General features: G+C 35.7%; 1 protein-coding gene across 1 annotated transcript; it reads right to left on the reverse strand.

Moving 5' to 3' along the window:
* Nucleotides 1-3,334: 3,334 nt before the first annotated feature.
* On the reverse strand, nt 3,335-11,887 carry LOC126764623 (uncharacterized). The gene is made up of 4 exons (XM_050482290.1): nt 11,717-11,887; nt 10,694-10,906; nt 10,448-10,617; nt 3,335-3,905 (listed from the first exon to the last, which is right to left on the reverse strand). Exons 1-4 carry the CDS (start codon nt 11,885-11,887, stop codon nt 3,335-3,337), a joined length of 1,125 nt encoding a protein of 374 aa, XP_050338247.1.
* Nucleotides 11,888-12,403: the final 516 nt, after the last annotated feature.

The raw sequence follows: 12,403 nt of genomic DNA on the forward strand, positions 1-12,403 counted from the left end.
CATGGTTGTTGCAGTTTTAGTGGTTAGGAGATATGTACATTTAACTTATTAGAAGGCGGGGTCACGTTCACATTTTAATAATTTTTTGCCCATAGTTGCCCTTTGTTACTGCGATCACCTGTGCAAATTAGAATTTTGTATTTATATCTATATTTATTGCTTAGTTATGGTACTTTATAGGTTTTCGGTTAATGGCAATTTGTAGGCGTGGCAATGGTCCAATTACGCCCAACTGCCAATTAGTATCTTTTTTGTACTAAGAAACCTGCATACTAAATTTCATCACAATATCTCATTTTTTACAGCTTGCACGGACGGACGGACGCACGCAGAAATGGTGCTATAGATAAAGCTTGAACTTTTCCATGAAATTCGCGTTTGTTTGTATTTATCTCTTAAATGACAAGAGCTACGGTAAATGCAAATGTAAATGAGAAACTTGTAGGAAATTGAAGTTAATTCGTTTTTAGGATCTAGCGCGAATCTAATGCATTGAGGGTTGATTAAACTGATTCCTTTTAAAATTGAATTCGAACAGGACGGCAATAGCGGGTGGACAAAGGTCTGCAGTTTTTCCAAATTTGTTTGTGCTCTTCATCATTTTGCGATTTTATTATCAGTTATACAGGAACATACATACATATGTCGTGACAAATAAATTTTTGTCTTCCGGATTTCCTCTTATATTCGCTCTGACCAGAATTTCCAGCAAAGTCACATATTCCTTTTGATAATAGGTAATTACAAGAATGATAGAATATAAGATTACGACACTAGTTTACAGTTAGTTTTTTTCAGTTTAGCTCTTGACAATTCTTACAAAAACAAATACATTGTTCAACAATTTCGTGACGTAACAGTTTTGCGTTGAGAAGAACAAGCATAGAAATGCATACAAATTGTAAACAGAAAAGTAAACACTTTTTGAAATTCCCAAAATATTATTAATTCATTCGTCTTTGCAGGAAAAATTTCAGTGGAATGTTTAGAATATTGTTGCGAGAAAATATGTATATAATTAGTTTTAGGCACATCCACAATAAATAGAGTATCATGTGTGGAAATTGTTCAAATGAAGAAAACCAGTGAAAGTGTACTGTTGTATTTATTTAAATTTCTAAGCATAAATATATTAATTTTTTTAAATGAAATGTGCAGTGGCTTGTTGTAATAATTATTATGCAATTAAAGGATCGAAAACGAGTTTTTTCAGTTTTCCGGCCGATTTAAAAGTTGCCAAAAAATGGGTGTTATTTTGCAAAAGAAATGATATATTTAATACTAAATTAATAATTTCACAATTCTTGTATCATAATTTCATACATCTGAACTTATAATATATGTATATATTTATATACAACACAAGAAACGTCTTCTCCATTTGAAGCACAACTTAATAGACAATTTTATTATCAATAGGCCGATATATTTCTTTAGAAATGATTAAAATCTTTTCACTCAACAATATTCAATCGCTTCACTAAAACTTTTCATTAAAATCGAAAGAATTAATAATATTTTGCGAAGTTACAAAAGTGTTTACTTTTCTGTTTACAATTTGCAAGACATTTGACAGTTTTTCACTCTTGTTCTTCTCAACACGGAACTATGACGTTTCGTAATGGCGGTCGTCGTAATCTTGTATTCTATCATTCTTGAGGTAATTAGAGGACTCATTCCGTTCATTAATTACATTTGTGACGTAATGTGGTCCAATTATTTTTTTATCTCAACTTCAACATCAGATTCTGAGATCTTTATTTGCTTAGGATAACTGTTTTTCCTTTAAAATGTTATCATAGCAGGGTAAAAGGTTAATATCAAGTTTCTCGTTAACGAAGGTTGTAGAAGATACTGAAGCTTTATTAAATTTGCTTCGGTGATAAGTGATATTACTTCACAAACACCAAATTCAAATATATATGGGCCAGAATGCTTACACCGATATGATGTGCCTTAATAAAAGTACGTATAAAACTAACATTTGGTAAAAGTGAGTAAATGATGAAATGAAAACCAAAGCTCAAATATGTATACATATTTATGTATAACTAGCTGACCCGGCAAACTTCGTTCTGCCCAAAATATATATTTTTTTTTTCATTTTAAAAATTACACCGGTATTGGTTTTAATAGAATATGAACGATTTTTCCTAATTTCATTGTGTATACTTTAAATACCGCCTGTTTTGTCCTTGACAAATTCCAAATATAGAAAAATAGTGAAGAAAAAATTATTCCTGAGTTTTTTGAACTGTTTTCGATAAAAAATTTAAATAAAAAAACATGATATACAGGCAGGTTCTGCAATTTACTTCCGAGTGAAATTTTGTGGAAAATACCTTCTGTACCTAATTTGACAAAATTTTTACATATTTTAATCGGAAGAGAATTGCCAGAACCTGCCTGATAAACATTTTTTTCGAGGGACATTAATGTTTTTTGAATTTGAATGCTTGAAAAATGCTACTCTTTTCAATAATGCTGACACATCGCGTCCAGGATTTGTTGACAATTTAATAAAATTAAGTTTGTTCTATTCTCATTCAATTTTATTAGTTTTAATCGAGTCTCGAAAATATATAATTTTAGTATATATTTAGTTTAGAGCTGCACGGTACACGATATTTTTGGTTTTCTGTTCCGCGGCGTGAATAAACAGTGAGGAAGGTTTTTCAACATGGGAACACGCCACATAGAGCTGGCCATGTGAAAAGCAAGACATTTCTAAATTTATGTCGCATACTTCCAGCGACTGCCCTTGTGACTTGTTTATTGTCATCGCAAATGCAAATTTCACTGGGAACTACAAACGTCTGAATTGGAATGGCAAATCTGTTGAAGTTAATGGAATTCGGGGAAGTAAGCATTCCTCTCCTTTGAACGGGCCTTTCAAAATGCTTGCCACTATTAAATTGTCCATTAGCTTGGTCACAATCAGTCGAGTACCATTGCACAGTATGGGAGCATGAAGATTTCGTAGCATAATAACTACAGACCCAACTTTGAGACGCAAATTATGAGGCGGCATTCCAGGCGGCATCAAAGAGTTTAAGAACTCCACTGGGTAATTTACTACCTCGTCTTCATTTTCAACGCGATGGAAAATCGTAGTTGGAATCGATATTAATCCACTGCAAGGATCTATCGGAATTTGTCCATTTCCGATTCGCAGCAGCTCTTTTGAAAAAACCTCCGCAGTTCTATCGTTTTGCAGCAAAACTCGCATATTCATGGTCAATGAAATGGTTTTAACAAACCTCCACAAATGCGGTGACATCAGACATGCGTTTAGCTTATCCGCCGCTGTTGATTTTGGAATCACGGGAAGTGTTTATCTAAAGTCGCCCGACAGCAATATCATCACTCCTCCAAAACAACGATTATTGTTGCGCAAATCTCTCAGTGTTCGGTCGAGTGCTTCTAATGATCGTTTGTGGGCCATTGTGATTTCATCCCATATGATTAACTTACATTTTTTTAAAACTTGTGCCATTGCTGATTGCTTTGAAATATTGCAAACAGGACTTTCGTGTATTTGCAAGTTTAATGGAAGCTTTAATGCTGAATGTGCCATTCTTCCACCTTCTAACAGTGTTGCAGAAATCCCGGTAGATGCAAGAGCTAATGCAATACCACCTTGACCACGTATTGCTGCTAGTATTAAAGCCAATAGCAACGTTTTGCCAGTCCCGCCGGGCGCATTGAGGAAAAATATGCCACCGTTTCCACTATCTACAGCATTGATTAGCTGATTGTAAGCACTGCTTTGCTGTTCATTCAACAGTGGAACATTTGTTTGTACTTGTTGTTGCAAGTGAGTTATATCGTAAGCACGCTCGCGTTCCAATTCGCGACTCACTTGTTTCGCGACCTTGTTTGACGACTTGGTGCCGGCATATGAACTTCAATCAATAGTTTTCCACTCATAAGTAAACATAAATCTTCAATAAGGACTAATGCTTTATTGTAAATGTCAGCGTTCATTTGTAAGTCGACATTTCTTGTCGCTAAACGCAGGCGATGTAAAATATCTTCTGCCATGTCATCTTTGTACGTATCCCATAATAGACGCGATTTTGAAGGCTGACATGTCGAAATTATAATAGCGAAAAGTGTACGAACTGCAGTGGCTGGTGAAGAAGCTATTGCATCCGCTAGCGTTTGATTCCAGTGACTGTCGTGTTCAAGCAATTGCAATTGTTGACATGCTTCTCGAAATGTTGCACAAATGGTACCATCTACAGTCCTCAATGATTCAAATGAAGTAGAACCGCGTACATTAATCAAAAGCAAACGTAGGTAAAAGCAATCATCGTTCTTTGGATGGATTGTGTAAATTCTTCCCAATACATCAGTTGAAAAAACACCTGGATAACCATCTACCGGATGGCCGTTCTTTCTGCGCAACCATTTCTTCGACGATGCATTCCATGTATAATACCGAGACATCTCCGAGTAAAGCAATGTTCTCGCGAACGGATCACTGGCGCAAGTTGCAAAGAAACTTGTTAAAGTGGTGGCTGGTGGTATTTCCGTTCGCTGTACTATGTTCTCTGCGTTGAAATAAACTCGCTGGCCATTCTCCAAATGAGCTGCCAGATGGACAACAGCAGGATGAAGTTTATGAATTGCAAATGAAAATATTCTCCAGATTGCTTCATTGCAGTTCACATATCTGCCCATTTGAAATTTGCTAATTTCATCTCGTTCAACGCCAATAACCGCCATATCGCTTCCTTTGGTGACATATTTGCAAACATATTTAATTGATTTTATTGAACTGCAATACTCAACATTTATATGTGTTTTGAATGCCTTAGACAAAATTGGCGAATATGGAACGATCCATGTGTTATCAACCACGAAATTCTTTCCTTTCAATTGAGTGATGAATGTTCTGCCATTGTCAGCGGGTGAGCGACGCCGATAGAGGGGGTATCCGTCGTTTCCAGTTTGAGTTTCCGAAATAAAAGCACGGGGATAGCGTTTTTTGCATTTACTGTCCGACATACAAACCGAAGATGGATCGTGTTCTCCGCATGGCCCATGAACCATATTGGCCATCACCACTTCGTGCAACTCTGAATCTATTTCAACATCAAGAATTTCGGCGGAAATGATGTCATCAATTTGATCAGGTGTAATTTTCTCCACCATCCAAAGAAGAATGTGTGCGTGGGGCAAACCTCTCTTCTGCCACTCCACTGAGTACATCCAGCATCGAACAGTGCCATATACACGTTGTTTCGTAATAAAGTCCATCAAACATCTTAGTTTTTGTTTAAACACGCGTGCTGTAACGTCGTGGCGATCGCTTGGTGATTGACCGGGATGCAATAGATTCGTAATGTCTGGCCATTTTGGATTGCAAGTAAATGTAACAAACAAATTCGGCCGTCCATAATTTCGCACGTAAGTCATCGCATCCTGGGAGTACTCATGCATACTGTTGAAATAACCGTCCATATCTCAGTAAGTGGTTGTCATAGTTTTGGCGAATCATCATTCGATATGCGTTAAACTTCAATGAACTGACTTTTTTATTTGTCTCGACACCTAAAAGCTTAAATTACCTACATATATGAAGTAGCAAACCAATTTTTTTTTTTACTAACCATTCACCGGATTTTTCATCTTATATCCTAAGTGATATCCGTCTTCTCCACGGCAGAACATGAGCGGATATTGCATTGCGTCGTAAGACCGATGTGTCTCACTTATCCGTTTTAGTGCGTTGTGATTTCTACGTTTGATAACAATATCAATATTGGTCTATTGTCCGCTTTTATGATTATGATCATCTGTTGGCATACGTTCCAACGAAATCGTAAACAGTTTAATGAGGCCATTGTGTTCGTGTAACATTCGCTGCAATTGTTCGATTATTTCTCTTTTCGTTGTATTAAAGATGGCACAAGTAAATTTGGAGATATTTGTGTTCTTGATCTGGATGCGGCAACAGCGATTCAGCGAGATGAAAAATTTGCCCATGAACCTGTATAATTGGAGGAAAGCTCTGTAGTTTATGTCGAATATTGTTTGGCAAAAATACCTTAAACGTTGGATTGTAGTTTTGTTCATTTACAATTTCACCGCCAAACGACGTCATATGAAAACAATCGTTGTACATTTTAGTGTGCTTTAAGAAATGGCTCGAGTGAGGAGATTCACCGTAAAGCAGCTGGAACAATGGCTGTGGTGGTGGAAGCAATTCTGGCAACTTAACCTTTCCCCCGGCGCAACATTACCCTGGCGGTTCATTTTTAAATTTGACTGCATTGCAATATTGACAAACTACTGACATCTGACCGATTTGAACAGATGCGCTATATTGAATGTTTGGATCATATCGAAGACCTGCCCGTTCAATGTTCACAAAAGAAAGATTTTGGCGCTGTTGTCGTCGAATAATCGCATGGTGTGATCTTACTTCATCACTTTGGCGAGCACGAACTTCCCTTCTTCTCGATCGTTGTTGCTGATTGTGAACTTCCCTTCTTCTCAATCGTTCTTGCTGATTATATGTTTGGTTGACATCTTCTAACTGGTGAGTGCTATTCTCCAGCAGTCTATTTCGTGGTGATACCCTCTCAATAACACTTTCCCTTTGACGTGCTCTGCTATTTCGTGTTCTCCTTGCGGCCTGAGAACTCCGAGAAGTGTTACCATACGTACTGATTCTTGGCATCGTTACAAATATCTAATTGGAAATGATCATTCATTTGCATAAAGTTCATATAAGGTTTTACGGACCAATAACTTTCCTTTGAAAACTCCAAAAATGAATTAATTAAACTAAGGATGCAGATCAATTGAATGATAAATTCCAATGTACATAAATCGGTATTCGCCAACACGGTAAATCACTTTCACTAAATAACTCACTATTTAAAACAAAATATATCAATAAATCAGTAAAGCAAGGCGCATTTTTATTGCCCTCTAAATTTTGCGTGTTCGATTGCAAAGCAAAATTGACGTTTAATTTAATTTGTGTTTGTTTCATAAAACTGCCATTTCCATAAACCAAAAATAGCACGTAACACAACCAAAATTACGATATAACCGCTACTGTCACCGATAAATAAACAAAAATAGCAAGAAACAACCAAAATGTCGTGCTAGGTGGAAAATGAGATAAATATATGGTGGATTAACAACCAAAATAATTAAAGATTGTATGGGAGGTACCACGCCCCCTTTTTCGATAACACCAAGTTTTATGGGTGAGAATGGTGTTGTTTCCTATAGCTCTGTACCAATTTTCATGTTCCTACCTTAAACACTTTTGAAGATATTCACCTTGAAAAATTCAGTTTGTATGGGAGGTGCCACGCCCCCTTTTCCGATTACCCCTTCTTTTATGTGTAAGAAGGCTTTTGATACCATATAGGTCTATACCAATTTTCAGGTCCCTACCTTGAACCCTTTCACAGATATTCTGCTTAAAAAATTTAGTTTGTATGGGAGATACCACGCCCCCTTATTCGATAGCCCCCGGTTTTATAGGTGAGAGTGGTGTTGTTATCCTGTAGCTCTGTACCAATTTTCATGTTCCTACCTTAAACACTTTTGAAGATATTCGACTTGAAAAATTCAATTTGTATGGGAGGTGCCACGCCCCCTTAATATTTTGTTCTGATTTTAAGACAAGACCTGCGCGTGGTAATAAAAAACAAATCCCTCAAAGCAAGTATTTCATTTGGTTCAGCCGTTTTCGAGTTTTAGCGTTACAACTATACACCATTTCATTTTTATATATATAGATGAAACAAAACATTAAAAACAATAAAACATGCACGCTTATACATACACGTAAATACAAAAAATTATAAAAAATAATACCCAAAAAATCGCATGCCTGGTAGAATAACAAAGAGAGTTGCAAAAGGTTGCACCTGAAATCAAAAGCATAGACTTAGAAAGTATTAATAATATAAACAAACCTGATTCATTTGAGGGCGAGTTAGGGATCAAATCTTTTTGTATATCTTAAATCGATATATAAAGGACATTTCTAAAACACTTGTTTTAACATACATATCTTTATATATAAAAATCACGTGTCACGTTGTTTGTCCGCAATTGACGCCTAACTACTGGAACCGATTTTAAATTTGATTGCACACCGTGTGCAATTTGATCCAACTTGAGAGACAAGATTACATCTCAATTTATAATCGCAATATTATATTATTGCAAATTATTTGCATATTATTTGACAGTCACAATTATTTTTTAGATCCAATTCTAACAGATGGCGGTAATTATTGATTGGATTGAGTAAGTATTCAACAGATGGCGTTATGTTAAAAATACAACGAATTTTCGAGTCATCTATGTACTTGGAAAAATCCTCCGTCGTGATGGCCATCAGAGGTTTCTTCGACTCAGCTTTTATATCCTCAATAGAGTCAAAACGGTGTCCTCGGAGTGATCATGTGAAATCAGGCAAATACGGTGGTTACGGCATGATATTATGGTAAAAATCGACTTTTAGAGCCTCACAAAACGAAGCGTATCTCAAATAATAATGAATATATTGACGTGAAATTTAGCATAGGAGCACTTGTGGGCAAGAAGCCCACCCATTTCTAATATAACGGTAATGTAAAAACTCCTAAAACCGCAACAAATCAATAACTAAATACGACAAAGACAGAGAAGGCAAAAGAGGGCTTTATAGGAACCGGAAATATCGGAAATGTGGACTGCAGTATCCATTGTTGACTTTTTACCGCAAATATCTCCCAATGTGTGAAACATACAATCGTAATTCAGAGAAAATCCTTTCCTGGCAATAGTATCTCTGTATATCAAAATTGGGTTGAATCGGGTCACTACTACCCTGAGCCCTCATATACCTAATACGAAGATTTTCGAACTTCCGGGTGACTTTATGCTGCATAATCGGCTAATATTTGTGTTATCTCAATGAGAATTAAAAAGCGTGTTTTACTCATAACAGTGGATCTTTGGAAACAAAATTTGGGTGAAAACATGATCTTCCCCCATTTTACCAATATCAGAATTTTCGAACATCCAGCTGACTTTACTCCACATAATTGGTTATGTATGTGAGGTACCTTAATGAAGCCCAGGGAACATTTTGAGTGTGGAATGATAATAATTAATAGATAAAATCGGGTCGATACCACCCCAACTCCCAAGCACTATGCATAATGATTTTAATTTTTCTAAAAAACATTGTGGTGTTTTTGTCGGATGATGTATGAGTTTTACATAGTATATGTAATAATAAAATTGCTTTCATTCCGATCTTCCGGTTGACATTTTTTCACCATAAAGAATTTCCCTGGTTTTGATTCCTGCAAGTTGCAAGAGAATACATAAAATGTTCAGTTGTACTCGAACTTAATCTTACTTATTATTATAGTATATCACGTAACATTTCTTTTGTTTATCTGGTGGTTCGTTAAAGCTATAGCCACCTGGAGTAAAATCAGCTCACTTCAGTCTTCGATCAAGAGAAAGGTTGCTACTATAAAATATTGTACAGTCGAAAATATATCGTGTTGGAGAGGTGAGATTTTAAGTCTCATTTAACCAAAAAATTAAATTTGGGGAAGTTGAAGAAGAGTTACAACTGTTCAAAAATGAGTGAAAATAATGAAGAAATCCGCTATATTTTGAAATTTTCTAATATAGAATGGAAGAATGCCACCCAAAGCATCAATGAAATTTGTGAAGTTTACGGAGATGATGCTGTATCACTTCGTGTAGCACAACAATGGTCCATTATCAAACGGTTTTGAACCATTTAAAAAAGGATAGCTACAAAAAGAAGCTCAATTTTTGGGTACCACATGAATTGTCTGTAAAAAATTTAATGGACCGAATTAATATCTGCGATTTTTTGCTGAAGCGAAATGAAATCGAACCATTTCTGAAGCGAATGGTAACAGTAGACGAAAAGTGGATCAAATACGACAATAATGGTGGAAAAAGATCATGGTCCATGCCTGGTGAAACTCAACATGTCGCAAAGCCAGGATTGACGCCTCGAAAGGTTATGCTGAGTGTTTGGTGGTATTGGAAAGGAATCATTCACTATGAGCTGCTCCAGCCTGGTCGAGCGATTGAATCTTCATTTTACTGTCAACAACTCATGAGATTGAAGTTGAAGTGAAGAGATGAAGTTTTGATGCATCCGCCATATAGCCCTGACCTTGCATAGTCGGTCTACCATTTGTTTCGGTCAATGCAGAACTCCCTTAATGGAGTACCTGTAAAGTTGTTTTCAAGAGAAGCCTGTGGAAACTACTTGTCGCAGAGTTTTTCGCCAAGAAACCAGAAAAAATGGCAGAAACAATTAAAAAACGATTAAAAAACGATTTAGTATGTGAGTAACAGGCGAATCTTTTTCCCACGGAATGAAAGCTAATAAATATACAAAGGAAGATAATTATTTATATTGACTTACGCTTGAAATCCGTTTGATGCAATTAAACCTTCGCCACTCTGTGTTTTTTTCTCAGAAACATCCATTTCACTCACTCTTAGATCTTTCTCAGGTTTAATGTTAGAATTACGAATGATCTTAGTTGGCTTACGAACTCTGCATTCAATTAATTCATCGTAGTTTCCATTATTCTATTCATACATTTTGTAATACTCAATTTTTAAATGTAACATTTTACAAATTATTTGTAAATTGTTTGTAACATACCTGTTGCTTGTCTTTAATAATTGAGAACGGCCGGGCGCCATTTGAATCCTTTTGAAAAATTTCACTTCCTTCAAATATCTGTTTAGGTTCATTTTCATATTTGCTTTTGGTGTTTATATCATTAAAAGCAGTTCGTTTTCTGTTATTCAAAGCACAATCAGCAGTTATTTTATCTAAACTGTTATAAACTCTTGGCCAATATCGGTTTTCAAACTGTAAATAAAGATATGTATATACATTAGAGTTATTCAAAAAAAATTTTTTTTTTCGTTTGGTACTCTGAAAAATAGGTTCCCAGACACCTCTAAGAAAGCCTATAACATGAGATGACAAAACAATGGAACGTTCGGATACACTTATTACTTTCTTATTTCTCCAACTAAATGTTTCTTTTTTTTAACATGAGATGACAAAACCAAGAATGTTAAAGTAGGAGCGCAGCAAAAAGTCTCTAAATTTATGGACAAAGCAATGTAACGTTCGAATACACGTGCTTTTTACATGAGATGACAAAACAATGGAACGTTCGGATACACTTATTAAAGGGCATCTCGACAGGATAGAATTTATAGAATACTAACTGGTATTGCCATTGCCAAATCTGTATGTGGGCATTTGCTATCATCATATAATCATTTGCGCAAAAGCGTAGGGTAGGTAGGTTCGAGATGATGTAGCGTATGCTTTGAGCTCTTGAAAAATTTATTTTATCATTTGCGAAATGCCGTCGGGTAGGTAGCTGATGTAGGGCACGTTTTGAGCTCTTGAATCTCCTTAAATCTTTTGTGTGGAACATAAAAAAAGGATAAATATCATTTTGTTTACAAATGTATTTTTGAAAAAAATAAGATAATAACAAAGGATAAAGATCCTTTTTTTACAAATGTATTTCTGGGAAAAATAAGAATTTATATTTTTGGACTACTATATAATAATTGTGGCATAAATTTTATATACCAATTAAAATAATAAATTTAAAATAAGAAATGATATTTTGATTTATGCTTGTATAAGTTAACGTACCACTTGTGGCTGGCCAATTTTGAATGCTGGGTTACGCCAAGAATAGCGGCGTCGATACTTGTATGCTGGGTTGTGTAACGCAATGCGCTTCGCAACAGCTCTTGCAGAGCGTAAAACTGCATACCACTTAGCAGCAGCAAGACGCCAACTCAAAGCTGTGTAACGGGACATGATCAAAGAAGAAGAATTGGACAGCGGCAAAAAGACAAAAAGGCAAAAGAAAAATCATTATAGAACTGAACGGCGAAGGTGACGAGTTAAATCGTCATAGTACATACATTTAATTTAACATACATTTAACGGCACACATTCAATTAATTGGTCTTACCGATGTAATAAATAAATTTAATTTGTATAACAAATAAACATATTTAATTGGCGCCCAACGTGGGGCAAAAGGACCATAAAATCCTGATAAGCTGCCCAACTCGTGGTAAAAGGACCATCAAATCCCGAGGAGCTGCCTAACTTGTAGCAAATAAAAGGATCATAGGACCCTGAAAAGCTGCATAACTCGATGAACAGAGGACCATAGGACCTGGGAAAGGGATCATCAAAATCCGAATAATATAAAATAAATAAAACATGTACATAAGTGATTTTTCAAATTATGTTCAAAGTGGATTAAATTTTCATAACAAATGTAAGGTTAGGTTATGGAAAACAGAAAAACAAAAACGTGTAAAA

The sequence above is a fragment of the Bactrocera neohumeralis genome, unplaced genomic scaffold (assembly GCF_024586455.1).
Source record: "Bactrocera neohumeralis isolate Rockhampton unplaced genomic scaffold, APGP_CSIRO_Bneo_wtdbg2-racon-allhic-juicebox.fasta_v2 cluster09, whole genome shotgun sequence".
Taxonomy (NCBI): domain Eukaryota; kingdom Metazoa; phylum Arthropoda; class Insecta; order Diptera; family Tephritidae; genus Bactrocera; species Bactrocera neohumeralis.

What these genes read in the sequence shown, in the direction of transcription:
- LOC126764623 (XM_050482290.1), bottom strand. Translation starts at nt 11,887, where the DNA reads ATGTCCCGTTACACAGCTTTGAGTTGGCGTCTTGCTGCTGCTAAGTGG. An exon ending in AAATTGGCCAGCCACAAGTG is followed by an intron (nt 10,907 to 11,716) that starts GTACGTTAACTT and finishes CTTTATTTACAG; the next exon opens with TTTGAAAACCGATATTGGCC. An exon ending in TTATTAAAGACAAGCAACAG is followed by an intron (nt 10,618 to 10,693) that starts GTATGTTACAAA and finishes ATGTATGAATAG; the next exon opens with AATAATGGAAACTACGATGA.